Raw genomic sequence first — 20,399 nt, 5'->3', positions numbered from 1 at the left:
AGGAGGGAGGAAAAGAGAGGGAGGACACATCAACTGGTTGTCTCCTGAATGACCCCAGCCAAGGTTGGGGATGAACCACAACCAAGGTACGTGCCCTTGACTGGAATTGAACCCAAGACCCATTGGTCTGTGGGTTGATGCTCTAACCGCTGAGCCAAACCAGCCAGGGCAGTATGTGTTTTTAAGTTGAGGCTTCTTTCTCTTGGTGTTAGTAGCATCTCATGTTTCTAATGTGTAACGTATTCAGGTGTGGATTGCCGTCTGGACTGCTCTTTTATGCCTATGTATGCCTTTTGCTCATTTCTGAAACTGCCTTATTTGTATTTTTCTTATTGATTTGTAGGTTTCTTTATATGTTGTAGGTAAGGTTTTGTTGTTGTTGTTGAATATGTATAGTGCAAATATTTTCTTCAAATCAAAATGCAAATAATTCCGTTAATTGAAAAGCATGTCTTTAATACCCCTCAGTGGTAAACTTAATGAGCAGATGGTCTAAATTTAATGAAATCTAATTTATACTTTTTATGGTAAATGTTTTTTTTCACCTTGTTTAAGAGTTTTTTGCCTGTGTCAGTTATAGAGATATTCTTTTCTGCTTTCTTCTAGAAGCTTTATTATTTACCTTTTATATGTATATCCATGAAATTTCCCAAATTGTGAATATGGTGTGATATCATGGTGATGGTTCATTTTTATCTTATGCACTATTTATTTAAAGGCCTTTCCTCTTTGTCTAATCTCTCCTATGGTATAGATTTGAGATTTTTAGGGAATGATCTTACAGTACTTTCAGCCACCCCATAAGATGATGCTAGATACATTTTCAAACATCTTTTCAGAGTGCTCTCTCAATGTTAAGACTTCTCTTTGAAGGGCCAGGTTAAGCATGTATTGTAGGGAGGGATGCGTGTGTGTGAATATCTGTTAGATAGTATACTGCCAACTTGTTTGTCATCGCACAAAATGTTAGCAGGTATCTCTTTGTAAAGAAAAAACAGTCAGACATCCTCAAGGTTAGCTGCTTTTTAAAGATCTCAGCCATGGAATAAGCAGTGAATCGTGGTTCTTCTGATCACTCCTCAAGTCTTCTCTGTGCCTCAGCGGCTTCACTTGAAACAGTCGGTTTCATTGTAATAATCCAGTATAGGGTTTGCAGGTGTTACATGGCACAGAATGTAAAGGGGTCAGAATGTTGCAAAGTTCGTGCTCCATAAATAGTACATATGCATCGGTCATGTTTGTGTGTTTATTTAGTTCTGTCAGTATTGTTCCTCTAGCACTTTATCTTTTTCTGCCATTCAAGGACCTCACTGCAGTAGTTTGCCAGTGAATGATGCTGGGAACACATTTAACTTGTGGGGTTATCTTTGTAACCTTACCTCGAGAACAGGTTTTTTTTTTTTACAAATTTCAGATCAAAGCAGGTAGTCTATCAGTGCTACTTACTCAGGTTTTAATAAAAACGTTTCTAGTAAATTACTGACTGTCAAGAATATATCTCCGGTAGCACATCTTTTCTTTAGTGACTCATAGAAAAAGTAATTATTTGACTATTTCGTGATAGAAACAGGCTCTGGAAATACTGTGAGTAGAGTTTGTTTTATAATAACTGTACTGTGAGCCATCTCTCACAATATGTGGTTTGTTTTGGTGCTTGCTGCATCGAATTTCCAGCAATATATGTTTTAAATTGCCAACAATATTTATCGATAAAGATTAAATTTCAGGGTTTTTTTTTCTTCTTTTTTTAAGGTTGCATTTTTACCGTGGGAAGAAAAGTATTCCCCTGGTGGTTTGTGGTTTTTAGATTTTTTTACTATAAAGTCTGAAACCCCAAGGGGCTTCTGTATATTTTTCATTTAGTTTCATAAAATGTTGAGAAGTACTGGAGGAGAATCTCATGAACTGTAGAGTTTTATTTTTCTATTGTGGGTGTGTTTTAAGTTTTCTTCCTAATTATGATGGATTCATATTTCTAGCTAAAATATCAAGGCATGTATATAGCTTGCAAGAGTCATTGAAACAGTAATCGTTTTCATAATTTAAATATAGTTAGCTGATTACTCTTCAGATCGGAGTAGGTTGTCATTGTTTTTAACATCCTTCTGTGGCCGAGGAAAACTCAAAGGAGTAGGTTTGCTTTGAATTTTGTTTGTGTTTGTTATATTACCTTCAATTCCTTTATTCTTTTCCAGGAATTACTATAAGGTACTTGCCTACTTATTATAACTCAGTTAAAATTAAATACTATAATCGGTGTATTCTTTTAACCAGACACACGCGAATGGCTGTTACGTCCCTGGGTGCTGAAATTTCAGGAGAGGCCTGGGCTCGCGGCTCCACCTCCCTGAGCCGTGCAGCCCCCTTTCCTCTGGGTTCGAAGGCACCCCCCTCCGTTCAGCACAGTGACGCATGGATTTTTATGCGGCTTGTTGTTGTTTTGATAAAAACAAGTGTAAGGCAAGTTCAGATATTTTTTATCACACTCTAATGGATCACTTTGGAGACCTGTGGTCTAAAATAACAAAAGCACTAGCTTAAGTAATAGACAGCAGGGAAATGATTTATTAATGAAGGACTCAGGGCGGGAGGACAAGAACATGGACCTGAGAGGAAAAGTAAACAGAGAAGTTGATAACTTTGGGGAAATATAAAGAAATACCTTAAAAGAGAGAAGATGTCCAAGAGGAAATAAGAAGCGGAAGCCACAGCAACCAGGAGAGCAGAGCCCATGCTGCAGATTCCTGCAAAGCCCGGCCGCGCGTCCAGACTCGGGGAAGAGGGTGAGCAGAGCTGTGGCCTGCTTTCACCCTTGTTCCTCCAGGAGATCCTGTACCTCTCTCGGGAGACCACCGGCCAGCCTCTCCGCCGTGTGGATCGCTGGAGTCGTGGTCTCCAGGGCCCGGCGATGGGAGGGAAGATGCGGACAGCAGCCTGCGGCATCTCTCTGGCTTTCTCCCTCCACGCTAGTCACTACACCAGAAGGTTCCTTCAGATCCTTCCCAGTCCAGCAGGGTAGGAAGAAGGAGCTCTTATGCAAACCGATAAATGACGTTAAAGTGGCCTGTGATTTCACGTTCAGATGTCTGCATTAGTGTATATAGTTTATGGGACTCAGGCATTTCTAGTTCAGTTTTTCTTGCTATATGGACAGTTGAAATAGCACTGCAGGAGATGCATTTGGCACACTGACACATTTGTGATTTTAAAACTGTTGACATACTAAGATTAGAAGGGAATTACCTTAGTTTGATAAAGAATAGCTCCAAAAGAACTAAAGCAAATGCCACATTAATGTTGGAATATTGAGAATTTCACCTAGAAATAAACAAATCAAAGATACCCACCATCACCACTTTCATTAAACACTGTGGTGGAGTCCCAGCCAGTGCAATAGGGTAAGAGGAGAAATAGGTGTGTAAAAATGGGTAAGAAAGAAATAAAACTACCATTATTTTTAGATGGCATAAAAGTGAATGAACCTAGAAAATGCCAAAGAATCTATGAAGTATTGACATTAATAAGCAAATTTATCAAAGTCACCCACCAGTTATAAGGTATAAAAATCAACTGATATAATAAGATCAATATAAAAATCAACCGTGTTTCTACCAGCCATAAACAAACACATTTAAGGATGATTACATTTGTAGTTGCACCCAGAAATTCTAGTAACTCAGAATAAATTTAATACACAAAACGTATATACCGAAAACTGCAAAACATTGAGTAGCAGGTACAAGGATGTTCATAGCCCAGGAAAAGGAGGCTACTCAGATGCTCATCTTCTTTAGAATGTTGAACTAAACTGTGGTGCAGTCACACAAGGAATACTCCATTGCCGTCCGCATAAGGAACCACAACGACTGTTAGCGTGGGTGGATCTCGTGGACATAGCTTGTGATTCCAGTTATTTAAAGTGCAAAACCAGCCCTGGCCGGTTTGGCTCAGCGGTTAGAGCGTCGGCCTGCGGTCCTGAGAGACCCGGGTTCGGTTCCCGCTAAGGGCGCGTGCCTCGGTTGCAGTTTGTCCCCGGCCCTGGTTGGTTGTGCGGGTGGCAACCACTCGATGTGTCCCTTTCACATCGATGTTTCTCTCTCTCTCTCTCTGTTCCTCTCTCTCCCTCCCACTCTACCTGAACAAAAAATGGAAAAATGTCCTCCGGTGAGGATTAAAAAATAAATAAATAAAAAAAAAAATAAAGTGCAAAACCAGGTGGCTAATCCTTGGCGTTAGAAGTCAGAGTAGTAGTGATTTTGGGGAGGGGATAATGTCTGGAGGGAGTATAAGGGGATCCTGGATACTGGTGACTTTTCTTTCTCAATCTGCAGGCTGTTTACGTGGGTGTCCTCACTTTGGGAAAATTCATCTAGGTGTGCACTTGTGGTCTTTATACTTTTTTATATGTACACTGCACATCAGTAAAAAGTTTCTCTGAAGTGTCTCATACTGATGATATATGTAGATAGTCTGTAAACATTTGTGTCTGTGATCCTTAGGTTTAGGAAGTCAGATTGGCTTGTCATTTGACACTACCACATGGCAACTGTGTGACCTTGTCACCCAGCTAGGGCACATGTGTGAATTACTTCCTCATCTGTAAAATGGGTATACTATTATCATTGTTTAGTTATATTGAGAATTAACATGGCACATAGGTGTCTTCGAGAAAATGCTCATTTCTTTCTCTTTAACGGACAGTGTGTGCATGTATGTGTGTATGTAATGATTATATACCTGTACATATAAAAAAGTGTATACAAACATATCTATGATAGAATGCAACAACTCAGTGAATTTTATATTACAACTCGTGATGAGGTTCAAAATGATCTACAAATGAAACATCTCTATGTTTACATTTTACATAAAAGTATAGCTATATATTTATGTAGCCATGTTCAAATATAGAGCAGAGTTCATTTAAATATTTTATAGTGAGCCCTGGCCAGTTTGGCCCAGCAGTAGAGCATCGGCCCGAGGACCAAAGAGTCTCAGGTTCAATTCCAGTCAAGGGCACGTACTTTGGTTGCGGACCAGTCCCTCGCCCTGGTCAGAGTCGTGCGGGAGGCAACCAATCGATGTCTCTCTCTCTCTCTCTCACTCTATCTGAAGATAAAATGGAGAAAAGCATCCTTGGGTGAGGATTTAAAAAAAATTTTTTTTTTATAGTGAGATTGTGGCCATATATTTTTTTCCCTCTAAAAGATATTATGTATAATAACACATATCAGTTACATGTAGATTGTTAGAGATGATAGAATGGGATCTAATAATGATTTTTCTCCCTTTGCCGCTTGTCAGATTTAATCAGTAGGTAATCAGACATTGATGGAGAGTGAAATTCCAAGTTATGCGCCACAGCTCCGTATCGCATGCGTCCGTCTGAAAGCCTGAGCCACTTCATTGTCCAGGATGGGAGGCCTGCCTCTTGTTCCCTCACGCAGTAACCCACAGGCGTTGGCTTCGTACTTGTTGAGAACTAATGCTCTCTGGACGAGGGAGATGGTAAATGATCTGCGTCAGACTTGTGTCAGGTCACAAAGATGACGTGGTTGGACAGTAAGGGGGTTGGACATGTGTTGTTGGTATACAGGATGATTAGGGAAGGCCTCTTTAAAAAAATTTTTTTTAATTGATTTTTAGAGAGAGAGTGGGAGGGAGAGGGAGAGAGAGAAAGAAACATTAATGTGAGAGAAACATTGACCGGCTGCCTCCTGCACGCCCCCTACTGGGGATGGAGGCCAAAATCAAACTGGGACCTCTCAGTCCACAGGACAACACTCCAGCCACTGAGCTACACCGGCTGGGCTATTTTTATCATCATTTTGATATATTTTTAAATTTTTTCTGTGACTTGTTTTGTTTTGTTTTGTTTAACCCATGGGTGTTTTAGAAGGTTATTGTTTAATATCCATTTGGGGATTTTCCAGATGCTTTATTGTTATTGTTTTCTAATGTTTTCTCCATTGTGTTGAAAGAACACATTCTGTAAGATTTCAGTGTTTTTGAAATCTATGGAGACTGAATCTCGTCTGGCATGTGGTGTGTCTTTTTTTTTTTTTCTTTTTCTATTTTTATTTATTTTTTTCTTTTTTATTAATTAATTTTTGTTACAGATGTTTCTCCTCCCCCCCCACTGATTCCCCCCCTCCCCCTCCCTCCCTGCCCTGTCCCCAGTTTGTTGTCCATGTCCACTGTTCATGCATTCATGCATATAAGTTCTGTGGTTTATCTCTCCCCCACCATTCCCTCTTCTGGGGATTGTCAGTCTGTACCCCATTTCCACGTCTCTGGGACTACCCCATTCCTCAGACTGTTATGTTCATTATATTCGTGTGGTGTGTCTTGAAGGTGCGTGTGTGCTGGTGAAGAATGTGGATGCTGTAGTTGCGGGTATGGTAGTCTGTAAAGATCATTGACCTCAAGGTGCCTGCGAGTGCTGTTCAGATTTTTTTAGCTGGTTCTCTAGATGTTGATTTGTGTGTGTGTTTCTGTCACGGGGAGACAAGTGTTGAGCATCTGTAGTTATAACTGGACTTGCCCGTTTGTGTTTAGCTGTAGTTCGTGCCTGCAAGTGCTGGCCGTCCTAGGGCCGCTCTTCTCCAAGTGAAATTGCTTTTCCTTAGTTGTTCAGATGTATTGACTGAACACCTTCTGTATCCCAAACAGCGTGATAGACCTCGCAGAGCTCACCAGAAGCACCCCGTTCAGTTCAAATGTAGATGTTAAGCATTTAAAAAGGTGCTTTTCATTCCATTACCGTTTTTTTCTTCGAGGAGCTTGCAGTCAGTGGGGAGAAACATTCCATGTGCAAGGACATGTAGCAATACAAGGTGGTATTACAACATCGCGTAGACAGGAGCTCTTAAAGAGACAGTGGTAATTGCAGTTGTCCGCTTTGAGCGAAGTGGAGGCTGTCAGGCAGGTGCGGAACAGTGCCACCTTAGCTCGGAAGGACAGCGGGAACAGGGCCCAGAGGCTGTCGTGAGGGATGGGGTGGGGGTACGAGGGCTGAGAATGTCCCTGCTGGCCGGAGGCCGGGGTCTGCGTCGGCAGGCTTGGCTAGGAGCCAGTGTGTGGAGGGCCTTGAACGCCGAGCTGGACTCGGACTCGGTCAGGTGAGTTGGCAGGTGCGCTGGCTCTCCTAGCCATGGGGGACATGATGTCGGTGCTGCTGAGCAAGATCAGGCAGCCTTGTGTGGGGTAGAGATTGGTGCAGAGGGAACACAGGAGGCTAAAACAGCCATTTTATTTATTTATTTTTTTTTTTGAAGTTTTTTTTTATTAATTAATTTATTTTTGTTACAGATGTTTCTCCATTTTCCCCTACTGATACACCCCCACCCCCACCCGCCCCGCCCTGTCCCCAGCTTTGTTGTCCATGTCCACTGTTCATGCATACATGCATATAAGTTCTATGGTTTATCTCTCCCCCACCACCCCCTCTTCTGGGGATTGTCAGTCTGTACCCCACTTCCACATCTCTGGGACTACCCCATTCCTCAAACCGTTATTTTCATTATATTCCACAAATAAGTCAGATCATATGATACTTGTCTTTCTCTGTTTGGCTTGTTTTTGCTTAGGATAATACTTTCCAAGTCCCTCCATGTCATCTCAAAGGATAAGAGATCTTTCTTTCTTACAGCTGCATAGTACTCCATTGTGTATATGTACCACTGCTTTTTTTATCCGTTCGTCTACTGATGGACATTGGGCTATTTCCAGATCTTAGCTATTATAAATAGTGCTGCTATGAACATGGGGGTACACATATTCTTTCTGATTGGTTTCAGGCCTCTTAGGGTATATTCCTAGAAGTGGGTTCACTGGGTCAAATGGAAGTTCAATTTTTAATTTTTTGAGGTAACACCATATTGTTTTCCATAGTGGCTGCACCAGTCTGCATTCCCACCAGCACTGTGCTAGAGTCCGCTTTTCTCCATACCCTCGCCAACACTTGTTTGATGATTTGTTGATGGCGGCCATTCTGACAGGTGTGAGGTGGTACCTCATTGTACAAACAGAAACATCGAGTATTAATGTTAATGCCCACAGGGTATGCCTAGGATTTTCCCCACATATGAAGTGTTTCTTTCCCTTTCCCAAGCTGGTTCAGAGGTCAGGGCTGCCAGACTGATATCTTCCAGAAGAGGCCAAACGCAAGAGTTTTTCCTGCCCCTGAGATTTGAAATCGTGGTGGCAATGCATCGCTTCCCTCTCAACCAAATGCCCGTCGCTCGGCCCTGGCTGCGCCCCTCTGCCACGCCTCTGAATGTGACATCTGCTCCTTTCCTGTTCCAGTTCTGACTTGGATCACCACGGTATCTAACAACCTCGACAAGAGCTGATGTCATATTCAGGAAAGGAGCTGATGTCGCATTCAGAGGTGTGGCAGAGGGGCGCAGCCAGGGCTGAGCGACGGGCATTTGGTTGAGAGGGAAGAGATGCATTGCCACCACGATTTCAAATCTCAGGGACAGGAAAAACTCTTGCGTTTGGCCTCTTCTGGAAGATATCAGTCTGGCAGCCCTGACCTCTGAACCAGCTTGGGAAAGGGAAAGAAACACTTCATATGTGGGGAAAATCCTAGGCATACCCTGTGGGCATTAACATTAATACTCGATGTTTCTGTTTGTACACTTAGAAGCTAGCCACTGGAATTTCACCAAGAGTGGAGGGAGGTGACATCTGAGGAACAGTCTCCCCGAGCGGACTAGCTGAGTGACTGATCCACAGTAGAACGTGTGTGGACTGTCCCGGGGTCAGTGCTGGCTCCTTGAGAACCCAGCACAGTGCAGCTGACGCATCTCTTACTCGCGAGAGAACTTTGCCAACAGTGCCCGGAGAGACAGAGCTCGGGGAGAGATTGTGCCGGGAAGGGCAGTGGTGCTGTTCTTGGGCACTCGGCGTTGCCAATAGGCCGTGGTTCCAGTCACTGCTGGAGGAGTCCCACCTGATTGGGAAGTTCTGGGCCATGCATGAGAGTGAAGCATGTCCCACCTGCCCTCCACGTCCTCCCAGTCTTCAGAAAGGTCCCGTGACCATCCCCCGTGCCCCGTAAAGTGTTCTGTTTCCAACCAGCTGGTGATGAGAGATGGAGAAGCCAACGGGCAGTGAAAATAAGCCAGTGTGGTAGATGATCAAGTGCTGAAGTGTCTTTAATAAAGTACCTTCTGAAAATGCTAATAGTGACTTTCATAGCCGGAAAAAGGAAGGAAGGAAGGAAGGAAGGAAGGAAGGAAGGAAGGAAGGAAGGAAGGAAGGAAACAGATTTGTCTCCATTGTTAGTAAAAGAAAGAGGGATAGGAAGGTATTTGTCAGGGGCCACCAAAGCCAGTTGAAGGTTTCCTTTGGAACTGAGAAATTCTTAGTGGAAGAACACGGTGAAACGGGAGAGATGAAGGAAGCTCACATGAAAGTGACTCGAGTGGGGGCAGGGTCGGGGGGGTGTTGGAGCAGGCAGGAGAGACCGGGATGGAGCCTTCAGTGTGAGGTGTGGGTCCTGAAGAGGAATGAGACACTCTTGCTCGGGGACCCCAGGAGAGAAGGGCAGGTGGAGTCTTCACTCCCTCAGCCCCTGGATTTGCAGTGTGTCCCTGTGCCAAGCAGCCCCATCCGACAGGCCAGCCAGCACTCAGATGGCTCACAAGCTGCCAGGTAGTGTTTCTTACTTGGTGGCAAGCTTTCCTACAGCTGAGATGCTGGAAACCTTCCTCCAGGTAAAACGAACCTCACGAGAGGGTCAGTGGAATAGGGTTTCACTTGGTGCTACAAAGATGCAAGCTGAAGTTTCAGACCACACACACACACACAATACTCAAAGTACTCTCAGCCATCCTTCTTTGTAATGTCTTTCAAGGTGTAAACTATATCTTTTTTGATCATAAATGTAACATGCATTCATTTAAAAAGTTAGCACAGAAGCATATCTGTGAAGTTAAAAGTGACTCCCTCTGCCCCACGCCCCGAGATGACCCTGGTGACCTGTGCGTGTGTACAGCTTACCGAGCGGAAGTGGGTGGTGAGGAAGGATCCAGGTGTGGAGTTCGCTACCCTGGCTTCAAGCCTGCCTTTCGCTTCTCTGGATGGTCCCTACTTTCTCATCTGCACATTATTGGTGATAATAATTGGGTGGCCATAAGGCTCAGGTGAGATAATATAGGTAAAGGGAATGTGTGTAAAGCAACACAGAGCCTGAAAAATAGGAAGTGTTCAGTGACACTGTGACTCTGAAATGTGTGTAATACATTGTGTCTGTGATCGTTCTACCCGGACAGGCTCTAACTTGGTTTTGCACATTGCGTGTGACAGCCACATTTCTGTCAGCACTCCCAGTTCACCTTTGTCTGTTTGGGTGGCTTCAGATCTATCCTTGTTCCCCTCTGAGTGGGCTTTTAAAGAAGCCTATTAACTGTCAAGGGAGTGCATTATCATCATTGCCGTGGCTAGATGAGTCAACGGAGTTTTTAATGAAAATCGTGAGAGTGGGCGTCCTTTCCTCGTTCCCCTTGGGGGGCTTGTCCAGGAATGGGAATGGCCAGCTCGTGAGTGGGAATGGGACTGTGCAGCCTCTGCAGCAGCTCGCTGAAGTCGGCGGGCCTTGGTCGGTAACTGCCAGCCTCCCTAATTGTTGCCCTGCTTCCAGCTCAGGACTGACCACAGGCAGCCGAATGTGCACCCTGCACCCATGACCTAGCTTCCCCCACGAACAGCCTCCCGTTCAGTGCTCACCTGGAGCCCCTGTCTTTTCACTGGGAGGCTTCCCCCTCCCCCGCCTGCCTTGGCGTTTCTGCCAAACACAAGTGGTAGCGGCTGCTGCTCTCCATAGAGAGGCTCTGAATAGCCTCTGTCTGTTCTCACCAGGGTGACTTTTAAAAAATTTCCACCCACTGGTAGGTATAATTTGCATTAATGGGCTTTTTAATGATTCACACACTACGGATTTCTAGAATGAGTCCTTATTTGTGCTGGTTGCAGTGTCGGTTACTTGGCACACGCGGCCTGAGCTCCTGCTGGCACCAGGGCTGTGCTGGGCTCCCCTGAGGAGGAGCCACCGAATGGATGCGCTGCTGCCCTTGTGGGATGGAGCCCAGCAGGGGGACAGGCTCACCTGACTGCGGGGCGGAGGGGACGTGCCCGGGGATGAGAGGTGGGCAGAGAGTAAACCCAGAAGGGTGGGGTGTCCTGTAAGCCAAGGGGAGGCAACGTTTCCGACAGGTCAGGTGTCAGGAGCCATCAAGAAGTCAAGGGCAAAGTGGTCAAGAATGAGCACCGTGCTCTTCAGTTTAAACCGTTTCCTCATTTGTTTTCCTCTCTGGTTACTTCTGCCAGGTTCGTCTTTTATGTTCATATTTAAGTGAGCATTTACTAGTCCCTTTAGAGCGCGAATTGATTTCCACGTGACTTCAGATTTTTCAGCAATTTGATATGTAAAAGCTGCATTTCAAAATCATCCTACCTAGTATTTGTTTTCTCCCCTGGAAAACTGCAAACAAAATGTGTTTCCTGGTGATCGTTGTCACTGACTTGACAGCCTTAGTGTTGAGTGTGGAATACGGCCCTGCGTCCCCTGCAGTGGCAGCTAGAAGGGCTTGCTGGGTGACTGGCACCTGTTAATTAACAGATGCAGGAAGATGTCACTAAAGTAAAAGGTTGTCATGGCTTAATAGGCCTGCTCTGTACATACTAAAATAACTTCTGCAAACTAAGAGTTTAATGAAGAAGATTTATTTTCAAGGAAAATTGGCTTGGTGCTATAACAATTTTCTATCCTGTTTCCTTATTTTTTTTTAGCCCATTCTAGTTCTCTGGGGGTGGGAGAGATTCGACTTGTGAAGCCCACCCCCTTAGCTTTCTTATCTTTATCTGTTCCTCATTACATCTTTTTAAACAAATTTTTCTTTTTGCATTTTACACATTAGACATAATAGTCTTATTTTCCTTTTTTCATTTCCAGCCATTTCAACTATAGCAAAGCAATCTTGTATAGTGGGTAACAGCATAGACCATGGAGCCAGATGGCTTTGGCAAAGTTACCTGCCTTTCTGAGCCTCAGTGAAGTGGGCTTGTCCATGGTTTTGGGTCAGAGACTTGTTACAACACTTAGAGTAGTACCTGGCACAGGGTAAGAGCCACGCACGCTTGCTGCCATTACTGTTTTCCTGCCCCGGTTTATTCTGATACCTACTGTTTAGCTTTAGAATATTGACTTATAAATAATAGTCACAGTTTATTATTATGTATTTTTATTGAAAGTGTATGGGAATGATTTTCTACAAAGAGTTTGAATGGGTTTAGAGATAAATAACATTTATTGGCCACATTCTGACCAAATTATAAAATATCGGAGCTAAAAGAAACCTCAGATAGCACACAGGGCTCCTTTGTTGCTTCAGGAGGGAGGTATGGCTCCATGAACTGAATGAGTTGACCACGGCTGCTCTGAGGCCCGGTGTGTGTCTCCCAGTGCCGTGAGCTTTCTCTACTATAATTAGAATGAGATAGTTTTCCTCATAGTTTTGGCTAAAGAAAAAGGAGCCGATTCATAAACTTTTCCTACAAAACAATGTAGTGAATATATTGTCGAATGGCGTTCCCGAGGTCTTGGTCCATCCGCTGATGCAAATTCAGAAATGCATCTCATCAGTGGGACAGTGGCCGAGGACTTCTTGGTGAAAATGGCAGACTCAGCAAGAGAATTACTTTTGCTCCCTCCTTGTGTTAGTTTCTTATGGTCGTAGCCAACAAGGTCACAAGTCTAGTTGCTTAAAACAATGCAAAAATATATTGTCTTGCAGTGTTAGAGGTCAGAAGTCAGGCAGCATGTTGGCAGGGCTTCATTCTTTCTGGAGGCTTCCATTTCCTTGCCTTGAAAACTCGAGCTGGAAGGCTTCCAGCGGCCGCCTGCACTCTTCGGCTTGTGGCCCCTTCCTCTTTCGTTCCCGTACTCTGAGCTCCTGCGTCCCTCTTAGGAGAATCCTGTGATTACATTGGGCCCACTTGGTAGTTCAGCATAATCTCTCCATCTCAAGACCCTTCACCTAATCCCTTTTGCCAAGCCCCTCTTGCCATATGAGGTGATAGCAGTTCCCAGGGAGGTAGGATGTGGGCATCTTTGAGGGAGGGGCATCATTCATTCCACCACATTCCCCAATGCCGTTAAAATGAGAGTCGAGTCTTTTAACTAAATCCTGTACCTGGAACATTGCAATCCAGTGGCCTCCTCAGTCTGGGGATCGAAGTGCTAAGCGGATTTCTGTGCTTGTCATAGGAGGATCCAGGGACCAGTGGGCCCAGCGGGCGGGAGCGACTTTGTTTCCCAGATACTCTCATATGCAGCATTTTCTTAGGAATGTGATTTAAAATGAGTGTTCTGAGTACAGAGTCCCTACAGGCCTTTGGAAGAAAGAATTTAGTGAAAACAGTCACCTCTGCCGTGTCTGAGAAATCCCCAGCCTCTGTTTCAGCCGAGCACAGAACTGTGAGTTGGCTTATCGCACTCACAGTGAAAGTGGTTCGGTGTCGCTCTCCTTGGTGGGGAAGGCCGCCCTCCGTGGGCGCGGGGTGGGGGCGCAGGCTTCGATGGAGAGTGGAAGCCTGAGCCCCCAGGCTGGTGCTAATGCAGGAGGAGGGGCCAGGGAGGGGAGGGCCCGGTATCAGGCACATTGTTTACCCCCAGGCCCACTCATGAAGGAGCTGGAGTAGCAGAGGAAAGACCTGCCCTGAGATGGGTTATAAGCTTGTACCCTGAGAGATGTTGGACGTTTGCAGGGGCCGTGTCTGTGTGGGGGTGGCTGCTCATTACCTTTGGCCGGTAGAGGGCACGTGAGCTTGGAAGCTGTGGCTCAGGACCCGCAGTTCACTGAGGCCGCCCGCACCTGTCAGCGTGTCCAAGGCCAGCGTTCTGCTGTCACCGCCACGTCTTTCCACTTACAAAGCAGACTCTGCTCAGCCGCCGGGTGTGAGTCTGGACAGCGTGGGAGAGAAGTCTCCCCACAGAGGATTTCACAGACACTTTCTCCTCCTCTTCCGGATTATCTGTTGAAGTTGACTTGCATGAACCCTAATGGACATGAACATGTGTTTGTATGATGTAAATGTCAAATTTTCTAGAAGGAAGCTTTTGTGTGGGGAGGTTGCATTTGGAGTTAGAGTGTTCTGTTCACCTCATTGATGATACAAATATGAAGTATTATCAAAAGCTCGACATTTCAAAATGTGCTTTCATGCTCTGGCCCAGTGGTTCAGTTGGTTGGAGCATCATCCCGTACACCAAAGGTTGCAGTTCGATTCCCAATCAGGGCATATACCCAGGTTGCAATTTCAGTCCCTGGTCGGGGTGTGTACAGGAGGTGACCCAGCAATGTTTCTCTCTCTCTCTCTCACCACCCCCCCCTTCTCCCTTCCTGTCTCTAGAATAGATAAAACATATCCTCAGGTGAGGATTTTAAAAAGTACTCTCATATTCTCTCTCTATTCCCAACAGATTTTGGAAAAGTAATACTGTAATAAGGACACAGTGACCGAGGCTGGGAATAGCTCGTGCACATTAATATTCCTAACACATTAAACACTTGAAAATAACTTGTGAGGGCGACTCCTTCTAGAGATTTGCTGCTAATTAATATAAAATAAATCTTGGATTTTTTTGAAGAGTTGGTTATAGTTAATGAAATAATTGGATTCTTTGGCTTAGTGGATGTTGGATTCTTTTGGAGATATTAGCATGGAGTAGTGAAGTGGTTTTGATGGCATTTGACCAGAGGACAGGGGGACAACAGTGCACGCTCTCTCAGATGCCACCGCTCAGCATCTCTGAGGGCGATGACGGCAGGCAGGGCACAGAAACCCTCCTCCTCCACTGGTCTGCGTGGACGGCAGCTGATAGCCTCCTTCCTGTGTCGGGCCCGCCTGCTGGGCTGGAAGCAGTTGGCTGTGTCTTGCCCTGTGTGTTGGCCTCGGTGTTGAGACTTCAGTGTTGGATCTTAACACCCCCATGCAGAAGCCTCCCTTCTCCCCTCACAGAGGTGCACACTGGCTGCCCCAGTGGAGCGAGGCAGGAGACACAGCGCCAGGCTGCGCATCGGCCCAGGGGTGGGCAGAGCTGACTTAGACACCGGGAGCCCTGCCTCCGACGGGTCTGGGTGGAGACAGAGGAGAGGAGGGGAGGAAAGATCAAAATGACCAAAAAGGAGTGGCTGGGACTCTCCCTGGGCGCGGGCCCCTGGCTAGGCTGAATTGTCACTAGACTTTTTAGTGGAAGAGGAAGGTGGAAAAGAGCTGAACACCCATGCCCACTGCCAGTTTGGTCCCTTGGGAAGTTTTCACAGTGGAGAACACAGCCCTGGCGCCATCCTGAACTTCACTCTGCGTCTTGACTGGGACTTCTCCATGGAGAAGAATGAAGGTACAGAAATGGGGGAAGGCTCACTTCCTTTCCTTCCCCTCGGCTCCTCCTTAGCTTTATTTCTCCGCTGTAGTAAGGTGCATCGTGTTTTAGTTCTTTCCCAGAACATGGCCAGTGTTGGCAGTCTGACCCTCCAGCCCCGTGGGGTGAGGTGCGGAGACGGACAGCAGAGCCTCCCTCCCTCCCACAGTGGACGCGTACCCAGGTGGTACCAGCTGGTGCAAGTGCGCTTCAAGCACTTCTTCCTGCTGAGGAACTGAATTTCCTAACTTCCTCTGCCGGGCAGTTCTGGACACGGGCAGGAGCCAACATTCGCAACCCTTCATGGTACCTGGGGATGCAGCAAGGACGTCTGACAGTTTGAAGTCTGACTTCAGGCCAGAGGACCTAACAGATTTTACCAGTGACAGACATCCGTGACCCAGTGACGTGTTCCCAGGCCTTGATCTGTGTCAGTCAGATGTCCTTGACACCCCTTTTCTTTTGAATTTGCGTCCTTCTTTGAGAGCTGTGGCTTTATATTATCATGATCCTTCCTCATGTTAGCACTTCTGCCTGGGATTTACGCAACCCTCAGTTTTGGACTCTGCCTCTCTAAGTCTTGCCTGCGCTTTGGGGAGTTTTTCATTCTCCGGTCATCTCACACCTCTCTTCTCCAGTCTTGATGGCCACCTGCTTTCTAGGCCTTAATCTCCAGGGCCCTGTGGACACTGGCGTTTGGATGCTATCTCAGTCTCCAGGGCTGATTTGTAGTCTCTAGGAAACCCACCCACCCCATGTCTCCCAGGAGTGGCACAGCTCTCCCCTTCTCGGGCCCCCCTTGCCGTTGCCTGAGCGCAGACCCACGTCTCACTGGTGCGTCTGCCCCTCGTGGTTCTGGCACACAGAGGCACCTCCTTGGCCTCTGCTCTCGGTCCCCACGAGTTGCTCCAAGGGGCTCCGCGATGAGGGGGACGGACAGCAGTCAGTAGTAGGAAACATGTGGTGGGAACTTTGTGATGGATGAATTAGGCTAACACCCCCTGAACCCAGGGATCAATTTTAACATCATCCATGTGGCACAGACGGACAGTGTCTCCTTCCAGATGCAACAGGACATCCGGAGTACCCAGCCCCAAGTATTATTTCCAAAATAATCGACCCTGAATTAGGTCGAGTCTCTAGGTCTTATAACCAGCTTACAGGAAATGCAGGGATGCAGGAACACCCCAGGGAGTGTGTAATTCCTCCAACAATAAGTGGCATGAAAATGGCAGGTGGGGAAAGGACCGTTGGAGGTTGAAGGAGGCTCAGGGTCTGTAACCGAATGAACCTGGTTAGTATCCTGATTTAAAGTAGTTGTAAAAGGACAGTTTTGAGACAGCTGAGTTTTGAGCATAAGCTATGTGTTAAGTACATTAAGTATGTTACTTTTATTAAGTGGTAATGGCATTGTGGTTATGTGAAATAAGTCTTTATCCGTTAGACTGTACAGAAGCATTTATAGCGAGAAGGAGATATCTGATGTTTACTTTAAAATATTAAGAAAAATAGCCCTGGCCAGTTGGGCTCAGCAGTTAGAGCATCAGCCCATGGACCAAAGAGTCATGGGCTCGATTCCAGTCGAGGGCACGTACCTCAGTTGGGGTTCGATTCCTAGCCCTGATCAGGGTCGTGCAGGAGGTAACCAGTGGATGTGTCTCTCTCACATCGATGTTTCGCTCTCTCCCTATCCCTCCCTCCCACTGTGTCTGAAAATAAATGGAAAAATATCCTCGGGTGAGGATTAAAAAATTAATAATAATAACATTAAGAAAAACAGATGTAGATAGATCAGAGAAGAATGGCAACATGTTGACCATTATAAAAGGAGGTAATGGGGATTCATTTTACAGAACTGTCCTGTGACTTGCTTTGTTTTCATAATGGAAGTTTGAACAAGAAGAACCTTCCTTTTGGCCCTGGCGTGAGAGCCCTGGCTCCATCAGCCTTGCTGTCTGCCCTCCTCCCTCGGACATTGTTGTTCACCAGCTGTTCAGCCCGAATCGAGCAGCAGGGAGACGGGGGCTCAGGGGTCTGCCTCCACCTTCTGAAGGCCCACTGGTCACGTAGCTGGACGTCACCAGTACTCACCCCTCCCCTGTTCCTGTCGCCATCTACAACAGCGGTTCTCAACCTGTGGGTCACGACCCCTTTGGGGGTCGAATGACCCTTTCACAGGGGTCACCTAAGACATAGCAGTAGCAAAATTACAGTTATGAAGTAGCAATGAAAATAATGTTATGGTTGGGGGTCACCACAACATGGGGAACTGTATTAAAAGGTCACGGCATTAGGGAGGTTGAGAACCACTGATCTACAAGATGTCCCAGAGTAATCGTGGGCCCCCAAAGGAAATCGTTGTCTTCCCCAAAGACTGGGTTTTACAGCCGTCCTACCCTGTCTGCAGCTCTCGATGCCAAGTGCTGATTCATTCATAGCCCACGAGTGACACATTCTCCTCGAAGAGGAAGGCCTGTGGCTGGGACACACACATCGCAGTGATTGCTTTGCTGTCCTGTGTGCCATTGATGATATATGCTGTCAGACCTTGCCATTTGATAAAGTTGGGCAGTAATAATTCATTCCGCTTTCCCGTCAGCTATATTTATCCTCAGCTTTGTGACTCCTACCAGTTCTTGCCACAAGGAATAAACTCTGAATGATGCCTCTGTAATTTTGCTTTCTCTCTGCCTTTAGTGACAACATTAATTACATTTGTAGTCTAAGAATTGCTTTGCACTTGTCTAGGAAAACGAGATTGGTTTGCTGGAAATGAGAGCGTGCATTGTTTGGGAGAGATAGCCGAGCCGGAAGGGCTCTGCTTGGTGGTTTCCGTCCGGTCGATCACCAGAGAACTAGGGACAGATGGGCTGCAGGTGCAGTAAGATCAGCTCACAGTGCATGTCAGACTTCCTCACCTTGCCTTCCCTCCCATCAGCTTGTGTAAATAGATTCGAAGATTACCTTTTCTAGAATATTCAGACAACCTACCCATGCCTAAGTCCTGTTCACCATTTAGGTTAACATTGTTCATGTTGTATCTTTGCATTCGCATCTGAATCAGTTTCGTGAACTCAGAGTTTAATTTTCTGTAATAGTGACAGTAGCAAACTTACATGTAAACAATTGTGTGCCCAGAACGTGACAATGAACTTGTGACAGACTGTGTCAAACAAATGTCGGCGAAGACCAGGAGTTAATACGAGGGTTGTAGAGACAACACGATGGCAGCTGGCCATTTCTACATTTCAGATTTCTTTAAATCCTAGTTAATCTCACATTTCAAGTTTTCTGGAATGCATGAGAAAAACCCTGCTTCATGGCTTTATCGTCTTGAAATGACCCAGTTACTTGTGGACCCCTGGCCGGTTCCTTACCCAAAGCCTGAAGAGCTGGACCTTCCAGCAGAGAGCTGGGGACCGCCTGTTCAGGTGCACCACACTTTCTCCCAGGTCGGGGAGTCCTCCGTCCCGGTGCGGCCTGTCCATGTAGGACAGCGGTTTCCAAAGTGGTGTTTTGGGAAAATGCTTGCATCAAAACCACATGGGGAGTCCATCTGGTGTGGCTCAGTGGTTGAGCATCGACCCACGCACCAAGGGGTTGCCGGTTCGATTCCTGGTCAGGGCACATGCCCAGGTTGTGGACCATGTTGGGCCACATGTGGGCCAGGTTGATCTCCAGTGGGGCGCATGCAGGAGGCAGCCAATCAGTGTTCTCTCTCATTGATGTTTCCATCTCTCTCTCCCTCTCCCTTCCCCTCTCTCTAAAATCAATAAAGGAAAACAAAAAACAAACAAAAACTACATAGGGAGCATGCTTAGCACATATATTCCTAGTCCCTGCCCAGGCCCCCGAGCGGCCTCTCTGGGTGAGGCATTTCACGAAACTTTCCCCACGTCTCTGGTACACGGTGCAGCTGAGGACTGCCCTGAGGGGTCCGCATGCCTGCTCTGTCGGGTGTGTGGGGCACATTGCTTTTGTCGTTGATGATGAATATTTTGCCCTTCTCTTTACCCTCAGGACTGGTCCATCATGTCTGTAACCTGTTCACCGAAACAGTCACACTGTGCTGGGACGTGGACAATAAAAACAGCGATGAGACGGCTGCGGCGCTGCTGTGCTCCCTGCTGGACATTCTGCATGGTATGCTGACCTACACGTCCAGTGTCGTGCGGCTGGCCCTGCAGGTAGGACCGCAGTCCCTCACCTGGCACAGCCCCCTCCATGCCATACCTCCCAGTCTCGTCTCGCTCATCTTCCGCTAATGTGTCTTTATTCTTTAGAAAGAACTTATGTCCTGTAGAGAGAGACTACCAAATAAACCATCTTTGGTGACCAATGTCAAGAGCAGATCATGTGATCACAAAATCTGAAAAGAAAGCAGGAGAGGCCTCAGCAGAAACTTCTGGGAACCGTTCCTGACTCAGATCATTGGCTTATGGGCGCCCTAGGGTTGGCCAAGGCGGGGCCCAGCCCACCCCAGCAGGAAAGATAAGCTTGCTAGGAACAGTGGACCGAGATGTTCGGCCCACACATCCATCCACGCACACGTTTGTATAGACATGTACACACCTACATGACGCAACAGGCAAACTGTAGCAATTGCATAGACATATACACACCTATATGACGCAACAGGCAAACTGCAGCAGTTGCTTTCCCTTATGACCAGTAACATGGAATTGCAGATGGTTCTGAGACTTACAAGTGTATTCAGTTAGTTTGCCCCAAACTGTCCCCTGCTGTGAGGAAGGAGGGGGACTCCGCGTTAGGTGCCTCTGCAGACCGACTTCACTTCCTGCTCCCTGTCGAGCCCACCGAGTCAGCTGGTGCTTGGAGTGTGGAAGCACACAGCTGATCAGAACTCACTGCTACATTTCAAATCCTGGTAGACTTGCAAGAGATGTATGTCAGATGATAGCCTGTCGGCTTCAATAGTGGCAGGGCTGATGGGAGACCGAACTGT

General features: G+C 46.4%; 1 protein-coding gene across 2 annotated transcripts in view; it reads left to right on the top strand.

Annotated features, from left to right (window-relative positions):
- The window catches only part of ULK4 (unc-51 like kinase 4), a 320,737-nt gene that overhangs the window by 190,875 nt on the left and 109,463 nt on the right, over positions 1 to 20,399 (top strand). Inside the window, exon 33 of one of the 2 annotated variants that reach the window (XM_036267041.1) lies at positions 19,454 to 19,620. In XM_036267041.1, coding sequence (XP_036122934.1) covers positions 19,454 to 19,620 — 167 coding nt within the window. Of the gene's footprint in view, positions 1 to 5,304; positions 5,497 to 19,453; positions 19,621 to 20,399 lie in introns of those variants that run through there. The other variant, XM_036267042.1, reaches the window with a different exon arrangement.

The sequence above is a fragment of the Molossus molossus genome, unplaced genomic scaffold, assembly GCF_014108415.1.
Source record: "Molossus molossus isolate mMolMol1 unplaced genomic scaffold, mMolMol1.p scaffold_m16_p_18, whole genome shotgun sequence".
NCBI classification, from domain to species: Eukaryota; Metazoa; Chordata; class Mammalia; order Chiroptera; family Molossidae; genus Molossus; species Molossus molossus.
Note: the sequence above shows the minus strand (reverse complement) of the source record. Positions and strands in the feature narration are given on the sequence as shown.